Consider the following 14239-nt stretch of genomic DNA (forward strand, 5'->3'; position numbering starts at 1 on the left):
GATATGTGATCATATTTGGACCGGCCTTGCCTTGGTAACGGGATACGACTCTGGCCCGATTGTAGCAGTCCTGTCCATTTCTCTGTCCGTTTGCTCTCGGGATAAAAATCCGTGATGGGTTGGACAAATCTCGGGTTGCGGAAGCCGAAAAGGAGGCCGAGTAGAAACTGGAAGAATGGAGCCCTCAAAAGCCAACGACTTGTTGATCTCCACAGAATTGTTTTCTGAAAAGCCTATTGGATACCTGAATCTGGTTTATCCGAGAGGTTTTTGTCATTGGCTCTCAAGAATATGGATGCAGACAGTCCCGGAATTCTTGGGTCGGTATGTGTGGAGTACAGAAGACTTTGTTTGTAGTTGGGAACAGAAACACAGAGTTGTTGTGGATTCCCAAAGGTAACGTGTCAATCAAAGCTAGGGCTTCATCTGAAGGGTTGCGGCATTTCTTCCGACTTGCTCGGGGGCTCAATGCTTGAACGGAAGGTATGGAGCCATAAACATCGTGTCACTGCGTAAGTTTTCGAAAATCCGAGTGCAATCTCCCTGTCGAGGTGCGAGCGGATGCGGTGACATCAATGTAGGTACTTGTATGTGAAAGATACAGATTAGCTGCTTTATGTTGTGTTTAGCACAGCGCAGAGCCTTATGGGAGCGATTCGAACAGGAGTTTGAGCTTGAGGTTCTTTTTGAGTACTCACAGAGGAAATTGTTCAGGCCAATCGATACGGTATATCCGAAATGAGAGATGGTGGCGCAGGATGATTAGATTTTCAAGTAGCCAAAGTCTCCAAATCAAAAATTATCAGGGATCAACTGCACTCTTCAGAATCTTTCCAGAGGCGGAGTTGGTCGCACAGCTTGATCGATGTCCCTGTGCAGGAAATCCACGTTGAGGCAGACTCGGTAAGGCGAGAGGGCACTGGTTCGATTGCTATTGGAGAATGGGTGCCGGCTGCATGGAGATGAACTTGTTAGCAAACCAAAACATTTGTCTGCGCATCGCATCATCAGGGTCGAAGAATAGCGCTTCGTTTGCTCGCTCCGTGTTCCGTTTGTAACACTCTAGTTGGCAGGGCGAAGAAGGAGGAGAGCAAGGACGCTCTGCGTATCCGGGAACTCCAATAGAAAGGGCTAACAGAACGATAGCAGGTATTGAAACTGTCAAACGGAGTGAGTTGAAGATACTGGGCCATGCCCAATGCTGCTCTGCGTTGCACTGCACTGCACTGCACAGTACAGTACTGTAGCTACTACACTAAGGGCATCTGTGGATGCAGATGCTGAGACGGCCATCAATTTCAGATGACGAAGGCGCTTGTAATTGTTGGGGGTTTAGAACATCAACATCATCCACCTGTCGCATCCCGAGCAGTTTCTTGCTGTCTCTTGGACCGCCCACATAGACTGAAGGCGGGGCGGACCAGATTAGTTGCTGCCGGAGAGGAAAGTCAAAACAAAAAAACATGTACGGAGTGGAGAGATGTGGAATGAGATAACTTCAACCCGCGAGACGGGAAGCAGGTGAGAGAGCAGTTGCAAAGTTTATATTTAGGTAATTTGGTTGTAACTTACAGTAAGCCTTGAAGCTTCAAAGCCAGGGCAGTGATAATTTACAATACAGTAGGGAAAATAAGCTAGCAAGCTCCGGGTCGTTTACTGTAAGACATGGATCGTGCCGTGCTTCGATTTGCGTCTATTCTTGTGTTGATCTTGTCTCTTGTTGGAATGGATTACTACTGGAGCTCCAACCGCAAGGTGCAACTTACCTTCGTGATTATTTCCTTCCTTCCTTGCGTGGCCGAGGTGGTCGGTCTCGTTACTTACAGTAGGTGGTAATGGAAATTTAACTTGGTTGATTTCTGACCTTCCCTGCTCTGTCCTGCTTTGGTTGCCCTGCCTCGCCTGCCCTGGTGTCCTGCCCTGGTGCCCTGCCCTGGTGCCCTGCCCTGGTGCCCTGCCCTGCGCGTCCTTGCCTGTGCTGCACTGCTGGCTGGGTCTTCCTGGGTTTCCCTTCCCCTCCATGTCAAAGTGGCTTCCAGATCCCATGCAGCCAATGAATGGAACGTCGCCCTTCAACATCCTGCACTGCACTGCCCTGCTGAGTCGGCCAATGATCGCGACCAAAACATTGGGAATCACTCTCATTCTGCTCTGCTCGGCCTCTCCAGCAAACCAGACCAGGCTTGTTTTCAACGCTCGCTCTGCCTCGTGCGTGTGTGCTGAGCTGTGCTGTGCAGAGAAATACTCCGACACTGGACATTTGACATTAGACCCGGATCACCTCGACCTCGACCTCGACCTCGACCTCGTGCTCCTGCTCCTGCTCCTGCTCTTGCTCCTGTCTGCCACTCAACCAACCTCGTCACACCAGTTATCGAGAGCTCAGAACCTGCTCCGACCAGTCTACAGCTATCCCCCACCACCAACTGCCTTGGGCGGGCCTGACCTGACCTTCCCTTCAACCGCACCGTCTTGCCTGTCCAGACGTCCCTCTTCTGGCAGTCCATTGTCAGTCCTTCTCTTTTGCGACTACTCTTATCAATTTTGCGGACATCTAGCCATACATAGCTCTAGCTCTACTCCAGTTCGAGTCCATACACTATCCCCGGTATCTCCTGCGACTCCCACCACAAACAGGCCAATTCACCCGAATTCTTCACCACGCTGCAGCGCATCGCATTCGGCCACCGTCCACAGGCCCTACGCTCCCTGGCTCTGTCGTCGAGAGTCCTGCCGTTACTTATTTATGGCCCCAGGTTTACCGGCTGCTACACAGAAACAGCTACTCTACGGTATTCTGCAGGCGCTTGCTCCCACCTACGAGGCGTGATTGGCTGAGCATTACAGCCAAAGCCGCCTACCCACCACAACCCCTTCCCCAGCTCAAACAGCGTGGTGTCCGTTCACAATCTGGCGCCCGTCACGTCACAGTATGGAGTCAATATCAAAACCCTCTCGACGTCTTCAGAAGAAAGCGCCACCACCATCAGTTGCCCTCGAATCTCAAGCCCAGTCTATCAGAAGTCAACGCTCCTCGAGCAGCCTCCAAAGAGCTCCCTCGGCCCCTCACCCCAGATCGCAACCTGTGTACGGACATTCACGCAAGACTACATCCCCAAATCCGATTGCCTACACGTCGAACTCCTCGAATTCCTCACTCGATCGAAGCGGACCTTCTCCAGTTCTGGCTAGCTCGGAGTTTGGCGCGCCAGGTGGGGGACAAGGGCATTCGACAGGAACGCGTCCACTGAGTGAGAAGTCATCGTCTGAACTGATTGGGGCTCCATTTGATGGCTCTGGTATCCTAAGCCATATCGACTCCACGAAAGCGTCGGGCTATCAGAACTCTCTGCGCCGTCCGCCCCCGCCACCCCTCACTCACACGGTGTCAGATTCGCGGATGATGAACCCGCCTCTACGGCAGTCTGCAAGCTTTTCTGCAGGAGACAGGATGAACGAGAAGACACCCCCTCGCGTGAGCGAGAATCAATTGATCAGCCCAAAGCGGTATTCAGACGAGAGCAAGGAGCCCAAGGTTGGTATGATTAGGAAGAAATCTGCATTTTCAGGATTCATGAGCAGCATTGGAGTTGGATCTCCTCGAGGGGTCAAGATATCGGCACCAGAGAACCCAGTACACGTTACTCACGTTGGGTATGATAATCAAACGGGGCAATTTACGGTCAGTCTAATTGTTTAGAGGAAATAAGTTGTTCGCTGATTGATTTAGGGCCTACCCAAAGAATGGCAACGCATGATCAACGATAGCGGCATCACGAAGAAAGAACAAGAGCAGAATCCAGAAGTGGTTATGGAAATCGTTGGTTTCTACAAGGAGAATGCAGATAAAGGCGGAGATGAGGTGTGGGACAAATTCGAAAATGCCAGAGTGCCAGGATTACGAGTCGGCACTTCGACGCCAGCGCCACTTTCTCCAGCTTTGCTGAACACTCCTAATTATGGATCAATGACCAGTCCGCCAGCAAGTCCGCGATTCCCATCGAATCATGAGACTAGTTTCGAAAACCCGAGATCTCCCCCTCCAGTACCACGGCCGGGACAAGCCTCCGCCTCTCAGATGAGGGATGTCAACGGCATGGTTCCAACTCGACCAGCTCCAAGGCCGCCCGTCGCATTCCCAACAAGGGCAGCTCCACCACCTCCAATGCTCGGAAAAGATTCAGGCATTGGGATGCCTCGACAGAGTGAAGATTTACCAGCATTGGCATATGTCCCTCCAGATTCTGCGCCCATGCTTCCAGAGGAACATCGTTCCAGATCCAATTCACGCGCAAACGGAACCTCTCCTTACGCTACACCACTCCAAGTTACCTCTCCTCAAGATCTCTACACTCAGCAGTTGGTGCAACAGCAAGAAGCCGCCATGCACCAAGCCCAACAACAGCAGGGCTCCATTTCTCGTGCTCCAAGTAAGCGCCAACAACAACCCACTCCTCCGAATTCCCAGGGCCAATTCCAGCAAGCACCGAATCTTAATGGCGTGCCTCATCCTAGTCAGCAAGTTAGAGCTGCTCCAGGTCCACGACCCCGACATCGTGCGCGTCAAAGTACTGGATTTGATATTGTTGCACGCCTGAAGCAGATTTGTACGGAAGGCGATCCAAGGGAGATTTACAAAGATCTTACAAAAATCGGGCAAGGAGCTTCAGGCGGAGTGTTCACTGGCTATGAGAGAGGAACCAATCGCTTGGTTGCCATTAAACAAATGAATCTGGAACAACAACCAAAGAAAGACTTGATCATTAACGAAATTATTGTCATGAAAGAGAGTTCACATCCGAACATTGTCAATTTTATTGACAGCTATCTGGTATCTGGAGAATTATGGGTAATTATGGAATTTATGGAAGGTGGAAGCTTGACAGATGTTGTTACATTTAACATCATGTCTGAGGGTCAAATTGCGGCTGTTTGCAGAGAAACACTCAAAGGCCTCCAACACCTCCATTCCAAGGGCGTCATCCATCGAGATATCAAGTCTGACAATATTCTGCTCTCGATGGATGGCAACATCAAGCTAAGTAAGTCATGCCTTTACCTGGTCTGGATTTACGTGCTAATCATATTCAGCCGATTTTGGTTTCTGTGCTCAGATCAATGAAGCTCATAACAAGCGAACAACTATGGTCGGAACACCCTATTGGATGGCTCCCGAAGTTGTGACGCGAAAAGAATATGGTCGCAAAGTCGATATATGGTCTCTTGGTATCATGGCTATTGAAATGATCGAGGGCGAGCCCCCATATCTGACTGAGTCGCCACTTCGAGCGCTTTACCTAATTGCCACAAACGGCACGCCTGCCATCAAGGACGAGCACGCGCTGAGTCCTGTCTTCAAGGATTTCCTGTACTTTGCATTGAAGGTAGACCCAGAGAAGCGAGCAAGTGCTCACGACCTTTTACGAGCAAGTAGCCCCATCTCTCCTGGCGACGCCATTGCTAACATGCAAAACAGCACGACTTCATGAAGCAATGCGCCGATCTAATCCAGCTGTCACCACTCGTTCGCTCAGCACGCAGCGCTCGAGCACAAGAAAAGGCCCAAAAGGCCGCGGCATCGTAATCTTCTCCCAGACGTCTCCACGTAACGACGGAGTAGAATCGACGCAGAATCAATCGTAACATATTCCAAATCCCGCTCATGAGATATTTGGGTGGAGATGATGCACAAAAAAGCTTTCTTTGACAACCAATTCGAATTCCAATGCTTGTGGATTCGACCTTCGGATTTCCATGGTCACCAAATACATCACATCAAATACTGCAAGAAAGCAAGGCGTTCAGGTTGGGATTTGTATCATCTGGTGATTTATATATTCATCAACGGGCGTACGATGTGATGTCATGCCATATCTAGAGTGCAAGAAGCACGTTTGATTTGTGAGACAGCTGGCTGGACCAATTAGGCATAGGATGGGCTGGGTGGATGGACTTGACAATGTGATTAGACAGATGGACGGCTGGCTTGATGGCATAGCGGACACGGGCATGACAAGGTTGGAAGGGAGGGAGGAAAAGATAGTAGCGGATGACTGATGGAATGGACACGATGCTTTGGGAGGACTGCGAGAAATGATAGCGGCTGATATCCCAGGGAGGTGGACCGTACTCGAAGGCAATGAGAGGAACGACTGCAACGAGGGAACGTCGGGTTGTTGGATTGTCCATATCAAGGAAGGAATGACGGTGGTTTCCTTTGTTTCTATCTACTTCCTGTAGTCAGAGTCAGAGTTCAGAGACATTGAACAGGATGGGAATGAATTTCTCTTGCCTCCGAAGATCACCGATTATTTCTTTTTCCCGCTCTCGTCCTGGTCTCTTTCCCAATGTCAATCTCAGACCTGCCTGCAGTGATTCGGTTCTTGGCGTCTTGCCCGCCTTCCTTCGCAAATTAAAACAAATGACACACAAGACAGCGATACTAGGTGAGCAGCCTCTATCCTCTCAAAGCACACTGATACGCTTTTCTCTCGCTGATCTCGAGTTAGACAGTCTCAGCCTAGGAAACCACGGGAAAAATCTACTCGAAAAGACATATTTTGGAAGGAAAAGATGCAGAACGTCGGGAGGAAGTAGGCAGTATTTCTTGGAAATGGTTATCTCGGGACTCGGCACAACCTTGGCTGGCATCAATTTGGACCTCTTCCTGATCCTCATCTATGATCCCAAGATCGTATTACGGAGTCTCCATCTTTCAGCCTCACAACTCTACCAAGACTGGTACGTATTCTCGTCCAACCGCTTGTCAGCCAATCGGGTTTTCACCAATCACAATCCAAACAGTCCGCCAATATTTCGCTACCCTTGGACATGTATTTGGCCCCCCCTACTCGGCGAGGATTCATGATCTTCAAATTCTTTCGATATGACGGTTCTCATGGTGTCTACGCCCTAGAATCCTTGAGGAGCTCACGGAATTACGTGTATACGTTAGAAAATAGCTGCCTCCAAGCAGTAAGTTGTAGCTGTGCCTCTTACGGGCATGAAGCCTGAGAAGGAACACTCGGCCGAAAGCCCGTTTATGAGGCTCTGGAGATAGCAAACGACCGCATATATGTGACACAAAGCACCCTGTCCTACATAGTTCTGGTGGACAAGATTCAACATCGACGCGACAGGCTGCTTTGGAGCTACCAACATTCCATATTCAGAGCATACATCGAAACAAGCAATTCACCAACGCGTCCCGGATTGCCCACCAATGGCACCACCACCAACTGCACCAACAGGGAAGAAATCCCGGAACGGGTGCAAGACTTGCAAGTATGAACTCATTGTACCGAATCGTTTTTGCAGCTTCGTGCTAACTAATCAGGATCCGGCGAGTAAAATGTGATGAGACCAAGCCATTTTGCAATCGCTGCAAGGACTTACATATAACATGTGACGGCTACGTGGTCAAGAAATCAAAAGGCAGAGAAGGCAGAGGAACATTCTTCCCTATCCTCCCCAAAAGCCACTCCATATCCTTTGCACCCGTAAAATTGGTACCAGAAGTGCAACCGGCACGCATTCTCTATGACCAACAACATCGCTACTTCGATATATTTAGGCAAACCACCGCCGCGACGCTAGCAGAATACTTAGATACAACTCTCTGGAATCGTATCGTGCTTCAAGAAACCGAGGCCAACCTGTCCATCAAACACAGCGTCATCGCCCTTGGCGCTCTTCACAAAGCCTTAGACGGCGATCCTTACCCACACGCAGCAGACACCAAACTTTCTCAAAGTGTCCACTACCGCTTCGCTCTTCAACAATACGGCAAAGCTCTAAGACTGACGCGCACATCAATCTCCTCTCCAGAAAGTCAGGTCGATAGTCGTGCCTTGCTGATCTCCTGCTTCCTCTCCATCTGTTTCGAATGCATCCACGGCTCCACATCTACAGCCGTCGCGCATATTCAAAGCGGGATCTCAATGCTCGATGATTTCTGCAGCAAACAACCCCACTGCATCTCATTTGACGAACGACAAGCTCTCCCCGGCTTTCTCGAAGATGAAATGCTCTCCGTTCTATGCAGACTTGAGAGCGACGTCACAGGCCTTTACGATGCCGGCCAGCTCAGCCCACAGCCAGAAGTCGAAGCAGCAGTCGTAGGCATATTCTACTACATGCCCACAGATGGTTTCCAGAGTCTCACGTCCGCAAGGAAATATCTGGATCTACTCCTCCGTGAAGTCGGCTGGTTCATCACTTCGTGCAACGAACAGCGCTGGAGCTTCCTAGTTCAAGATTCCGGACCGACTGTCCCAGGAATAGAGACAGCTACTTGTCTAATACCAACAATCGAGCAGCAAGAACGTGCAGCTATGTTTCAAGACCTCCTCCAGAAATGGCTCGCTACTTTCCAAGCAACTGTCCACAGGACGCGCCTATCTCAAAATTCAGACGCCAAACTCTCCGTCACCGCGCTCTCTCTGCGCGCAATTTGTGCTTCGATTTCACTCTCCTGCTGCTTTGGGCCAGAAACGGCATTTGATCCACATATTCCTGAATTCGAGCGAGCTTTGCAGCTAGCGGAGGATCTGCACTTGGGTGGACCGTCCTCGAGGAGTGTGAGGCCGACATTCATCACATCGTCCATCTTGATCAGGAGTTTGTACTTCGTCGCGCTGAAGTGTAGATGTAGTGTACTTAGGAGGAGGGCATTGAGTTTTCTAGAGGGTATGCCGAGAAGGGAAGGGATCTGGGATGCGGTTTTTGTGTGCAATGTTGCGAGGGCGGTTGTTGCTGTTGAGGAGGGAGGAGAGGATTGGTCTGGAGAGGCTGGTCTCCCACCTGAGGAGATGAGAGTTACGTCGCTGAAGACTTCTTTCGATCTTTATAAGCGGAAGGGGCATGTACGGTACCTACAGTCTGTGGGATGCGAAGATGGAGTTAGATTTATGGTGGGAGAACAAGACATTATATGGTAACAGAATAGAGAGATATGCTTGGCTGCATGCGTAGTTAGATATACAGATGCATAGAAGACAATAAACGATTGGTTCCCTTCCCGATTGGCCCTCGACGAGAGCTACATCAACACTGCATTACCGGAACGAAGCTGCATCCCCGACTCTGGGTTACAAAAGAGTGCTTTACATCCAAACACCTATTACTTTAGTTACGAGGTTTCATCCCAACAAGATACTGCTTCGACACAAAAATTGGCACCAAGAAAAGCTTCAACTTGTGCGATTGATTCGGCACAAGACTCAGTTCGAACTTCCGCACCACCATCGCCAAGAGCAATCTCAATTCCCTCAGAGCAAATCTGCAGTCAAGTCAGCCCTTGCATTAGATGAGCGGGAACGAAAAGGAGACCCTACTGCATCCCGATACAATTCCTTGGCCCAGCAGAGAAAGGCAAGGTAGCTTTTCGATCTGCTTCATGCCCTTTATACGGTCCCAGCCAGCGCTCTGGTATGTAAAGCTCTGGGTCCGGCCAGTATTGGGGGTCCTTGCCCAGTTCGGCGAGGTTGATTGATACTTGTGTCTGCAAGGCCGAAGTTAGTATGCCCGGCTCACTTTGCTGAGGATTTGATATTTACTTACCCCTGGTGGGATCTCATAGCCATTTACCACCACTGGCTCTGTCGCCAGTCTTCCGAACGCTGTGAGGGGTGATTAATATACTCCCAAGACTAGCTTGTAAGTAGAGAGTGTGAACATAACATACCAACAGCCACAGGCATGACTCGCATACTCTCATTCAACGCCGCATTCAGATATGGGAGATTGTTGGTCTTCTCGAACGTGATCGGATCGTCTCGGGATGGGAAAGCCTCGTCTAGTTCTGCGACGAGCTTCTTGAGTTTTTCGGGGTTGTTGAGGAGGTGGAGGAGGCAGAATGTCAGGGTGACGCTCGATGTGTCGGTTCCGGCTACCATGAACAATGTCATGTCTGCTTTGATGTGACCTTCTAGGCTTCAAAAGAGGTAGGTTTAGTATGCTTTCTTGGATAATGGGAGGATTTGGCGTCATGAGAGAAGCTAAGAAGGAGTGATGTGACAACACGCCACTTACTATTCATTAGGATACTTCTCCCGTGTCTCAATCAACATCTGCAGGAGATCCTTCTTGACATCCTTCTTATCCAAGCTCCTTCTCTTCGCCAGGATATCGTTGAGTCGCCGTTGAATCTCAGGATCCACTGGATTTGGAACGAAAGGTAGATACTTCAGGATTGGAAACTGCGCGTGGACAAACATCTTTTGGAGTTGTCGGGAGAAGATCTCTTTCAGGTGCGTGTTGTTTGTCTTAGTCAAGTTCCAGGATTCTCCAAAGACTGTTGTTGTGAGAACGTCCTGATGGAGTGTCAGGTTTGACATCTACCGAGCTGGATTGTTGGGAGGGCGTTGAACTGGATAGTCGGGAGAGTAACTTTCCCATGACTTACTGCTGTGACATTGGCTAGGTTGTTGAACATATCCACTTCCGCGAAACCATTGCCCTCTTCACACTTCTGCTCGAGGAATTGTTGGAACACGTCGACGCACTCCATCATGGCAGGTTCCAGATTGTTGAGGTAACTGATCGAAAAGCCATGAGATAACAATCGTCGCTACAGACGGAACCACTGTCAGTACAACACAACATTGAACGATAGAACAATTATCCATCATCATTGAGTGCTTACTCTACTCTTGTGGACATCTTTATCTCTCTCCGTAAAAACATCCGAGTGATGGCGATCGGGTCGAAAACCATCGTAGATCGGCGATTTCTTCATTACGTTCTCAACAAGCATCTGCTGCGCAGTATCCTTTCCCTTCACCAGAACAACCTGAGGAGCTACAGGTTCAGACATCAACGACTATTATCACCAGACCCTTTTCAACCAAACAAAGGGCAAGGGGGTGGGTGGGGGCTGGGTTCTAGCCTTACCAATACGGACGGTATCCCCATATTGTTCAAACAGCTTTGGAAGATCGTAAAAGTAATCCCCAGATGCGACACGCAGTCGCCAGCGTAAGGCGGTCAGTTTACCTAGCGCTGGCCCTGGGATTTTAGAAAGTGGTCCCGTGTAAGCAAATATCAAGGCGAGGATAACGCGTCGAGCAATTTCTGCAAGCAGGGTGTACAGCAATAACCACAAATAATTTGCCATTTCAATGTAGTGGAAAAGAAACTCGAAAAAAGATTTCGAGCTTTTCTTTAGGTCAACGTCCATTCGATATTTTATCTGGGGTGCAGTTGTATATATTCAAGCAGGAGGAACGGAAGTCCGCTCCCGAGGCTGTTTGTTCTAGTCCAGAAGTCCCTGCTTTTCCGACATCGAGCGGGATCCGCTCTGCGTATCTCGGTCAGACGAAGGGATTGGATGAAACTGATTGGATTTACGATGCCAGCAATGACGGAAGAGAGATGCTCCTTGGGTCGCTTGGCTGTCAGCAGTAATGTGATGAAGCGGCACAGCTGAGCCTCGCTTAGACCCGTTTTAGGATAGCTTTCATATAGCTTTTTGTTTTATAACCAATATTCTTTGATTAAACATCATCTCCTAGCTTTTCTCTAAAAGTTAGGCACTATGAGAACCCCGATATCAGATGTGGGCAATTCTAAATCCAAGTCTTATATATCGTTTCACAGCAGAATCTCTCATACCATCCACGTGTATCTATATACCCCCACCCCAATTCGGTAGCAGCAGGATGCTTCGAGCCCAGGAGACGGCAGAACGCTAGCAAATACCCTTGTAGACTCTCCATACGCACTTGGATAGAATAGAATAAAACTTGGACAGTGTTAAAAATCCGTTGGTAAGGATAGAATAGTAAGTCATATTCTATTCTATTCTGTTCAGCAATCACACTGATACCGTGTACAAAACAAGTCTTCGACATCACGCCGACATACTACTCACTGAAACATACGCGGAGAACATATGCCAAATTCTCGTATTCTTGAATTGTAGCCCATATACTTTTAAAGTACAGTAGAAACGCCTGAAAATCCCTCCAAACTCGTCCACTTAGATCCCTAACCTGCCACCGCCAAGAAGATATATCAGAAGAAACCCGAAGATGCGGAACCCATCTCACAGTAAATTGCCGGAGATTGATCTCTGTACAATGCTTAGTCTGCTCGACGCTTCTTGTCGTTGGTCTCTTGGAGAATCTGGTATGCCTGGTCAGCAATACCGACTCCTCTCTTGTCGTTGGTCTCTTGGAGAATCTGGTATGCCTGGTCAGCAATACCGACTCCTCTCTTGTCGTTGGTCTCTTGGAGAATCTGGTATGCTTGATCAGCGACACCTCTCTTGTCGTTGGTCTCCTGAAGGATTTGATATGCTTGATCAGCGACACCCCTCTTGTCGTTGGTCTCTTGGAGAATTTGATATGCCTGATCGGCAACACCACTCTTAGCAATGCTAGCAACATCTGCGGAGACCATTAGTTTCTTAGGCTGAAGCTGAGAACCACCAAACTCTTTATTGAGCTTGAGGCGAGGTAATTACCTATTGGTGCTGCTTGGATAAGGTGATCAAGGCTCATGCCGACAATGCCCACAGTAAGAGCGGAGAACTTCATGTTGATAGTCGTTGAATCGTGTGAGAGTTCAGTGAAATGGCTATGTATATCAAGTGTACTAGGAAGTTTGCAGGAGTGCTTTGAAGGTGGAGACTTGGTAGTGGTTCCGGATCAGTATATTCATGACTATATATCTATTGAGAGGCATTGAAACCGTGCAAGCATACATAGTTGGCATAGTTACTCTCGGTTCTCTATCATGCGGCCTCCGGAAAGAGCCAGCGGTTGGAGTGTACAGAAAAATTAATGGCAACGGTGCTCGGTAAATCGAAGGATGAGTGTGTATTCACAGGTCCGATGTACACGTCGCTCAGAATTATAGTTGCATTTCCGAGGTCGGCTCCGGTGGAAGCTTCTTTCCATGACTCAGTGGTAGGAAAAATAACTGTAACAAATGGTAATCTTACATTCAAAGAGAGTCGGTTAAAACGTGAGCCCTGCTTAAACTTTACCTGAGCATCTTCGGAAAAGTATGTACCTGCGATACTTTCGGTTAAGATTTTAGGTAGAACACTCCTTTCCGGGACTTCTAAGAGTCATCCCAGTCGGCAAGGAAGTCTGGTATTCGGCTAGAAGGTGGTAGTGTCCGTCCTGCTCGACATCACTGGGTAAAGGCATGGAAATTTCTGTAGAATCATACAACATTTGACTTAACTATCGATCAAGAGGACAATTATCACTTTTTCAAGCTCCGCTGTAGTCGAAATATTCACCATCTAGATCAAAAGTGATGTATCCAAAATTTGGCCAAATTGGCATCCGCGAGCAAGTGAAATATGAGAAAGTTCCCGACGAGATGGCCTCGTTTGAGGATGGCCGGTCCGACCACCAGCAGGCTTCAGAATATAGCACTCCACATCAGGGATTGTGTAGGACAATTAGACTAAGCACAGTGCTTGCGATTCAAGTTGTTCTCTTGACTGGGTATACATTTTGTTTCTTGATCATCTGGACTATCGCACTCAGAAAGAGGAGTAGTGAGGGCAATATTACCTTCTGTAAACATAGCATTCTACTTCTTCCTATATTTTTTCTGCGCTAATGATTGTATACCAGCGCCGGCTCAAGAGGCAGTGCACCTTGAGCCTCTCGAATTCGATGGAAATCTCATTATACAAAACAAATACAGTGGCAAGCCACGCCCGGCGCTAGACAAGGCTTGGGACGATCTATTGCAGTGTAAGACAAGTATCAAGGACATGAAGAAGTGATAGTTATGCTTATAAATTTTCCTGGCAGACTCCAATTTTCGTATCTCTGGCAATGATCTGAGACGCCTGGGACGAACATCAATACCGATTCCTGGAGAGGAGGATCAATATTTTGCACAAATGAGTGTGAATCATGAGCTTCACTGTCTGGTTAGCGTTATTATATTTCAGCCTAAACTATTCATTCAGAGATACTTATACTTCGAATTCCTAGAAACGTATACGGCAGTCTATGCATCCCGAATATTATTTCACCAACGCCACAGCAGAAGAAAAAGAGCTTCTTAACCAGCACACAGGTAACAATAGACTTCTTTTTCTAAACTTATTGTACTGATACTAGTATTTCAGATCATTGCCTGGATATCATTCGGCAGGGTATTATGTGCCGAGCAGATGTTACAATATTCACTCTTCGCTGGACTAACACAAGCAAAGTTCCTGCTGCAGACTTTACAGGAGCACACGAATGTGTAAATTGGGACAGCA

The 14239-nt window shown here is 48.4% G+C and overlaps 5 protein-coding genes across 5 annotated transcripts; 3 read left to right on the forward strand and 2 right to left on the reverse strand.

The window, feature by feature from the left end:
* Positions 1 to 2932: 2932 nt before the first annotated feature.
* On the forward strand, positions 2933 to 5489 carry STE20 (signal transducing kinase of the PAK; the record flags this gene model as incomplete). The annotated part of the gene is made up of 3 exons (XM_058505188.1): positions 2933 to 3682; positions 3731 to 5042; positions 5092 to 5489. 3 exons carry the CDS (start codon positions 2933 to 2935, stop codon positions 5487 to 5489), a joined length of 2460 nt encoding a protein of 819 aa, XP_058359745.1.
* Positions 5490 to 7222: 1733 nt separating this feature from the next.
* On the forward strand, positions 7223 to 8939 carry ONS95_011562 (uncharacterized protein; the record flags this gene model as incomplete). The annotated part of the gene is made up of 2 exons (XM_058505189.1): positions 7223 to 7284; positions 7337 to 8939. The coding sequence occupies 2 exons, from the start codon at positions 7223 to 7225 to the stop codon at positions 8937 to 8939; spliced, it is 1665 nt and encodes a 554-aa protein (XP_058359746.1).
* Positions 8940 to 9126: 187 nt separating this feature from the next.
* On the reverse strand, positions 9127 to 11116 carry ONS95_011563 (uncharacterized protein; the record flags this gene model as incomplete). The annotated part of the gene is made up of 8 exons (XM_058505190.1): positions 9127 to 9280; positions 9336 to 9502; positions 9562 to 9620; positions 9686 to 9933; positions 10033 to 10313; positions 10406 to 10570; positions 10646 to 10800; positions 10894 to 11116. 8 exons carry the CDS (start codon positions 11114 to 11116, stop codon positions 9127 to 9129), a joined length of 1452 nt encoding a protein of 483 aa, XP_058359747.1.
* A 968-nt stretch (positions 11117 to 12084) lies between these two features.
* ONS95_011564 (uncharacterized protein) lies at positions 12085 to 12669 on the reverse strand (the record flags this gene model as incomplete). Its single annotated transcript, XM_058505191.1, has 2 exons — positions 12467 to 12669; positions 12085 to 12389 (listed from the first exon to the last, which is right to left on the reverse strand). The coding sequence occupies exons 1-2, from the start codon at positions 12537 to 12539 to the stop codon at positions 12085 to 12087; spliced, it is 378 nt and encodes a 125-aa protein (XP_058359748.1). The 5' UTR covers positions 12540 to 12669.
* A 600-nt stretch (positions 12670 to 13269) lies between these two features.
* Positions 13270 to 13750, forward strand: ONS95_011565 (uncharacterized protein; the record flags this gene model as incomplete). The annotated part of the gene is made up of 2 exons (XM_058505192.1): positions 13270 to 13537; positions 13596 to 13750. 2 exons carry the CDS (start codon positions 13270 to 13272, stop codon positions 13748 to 13750), a joined length of 423 nt encoding a protein of 140 aa, XP_058359749.1.
* Positions 13751 to 14239: the final 489 nt, after the last annotated feature.

Source organism: Cadophora gregata (genome assembly GCF_030347475.1).
Source record: "Cadophora gregata isolate MNR1 chromosome Unknown scaffold_5, whole genome shotgun sequence".
Taxonomy (NCBI): Eukaryota; Fungi; Ascomycota; class Leotiomycetes; order Helotiales; family Ploettnerulaceae; genus Cadophora; species Cadophora gregata.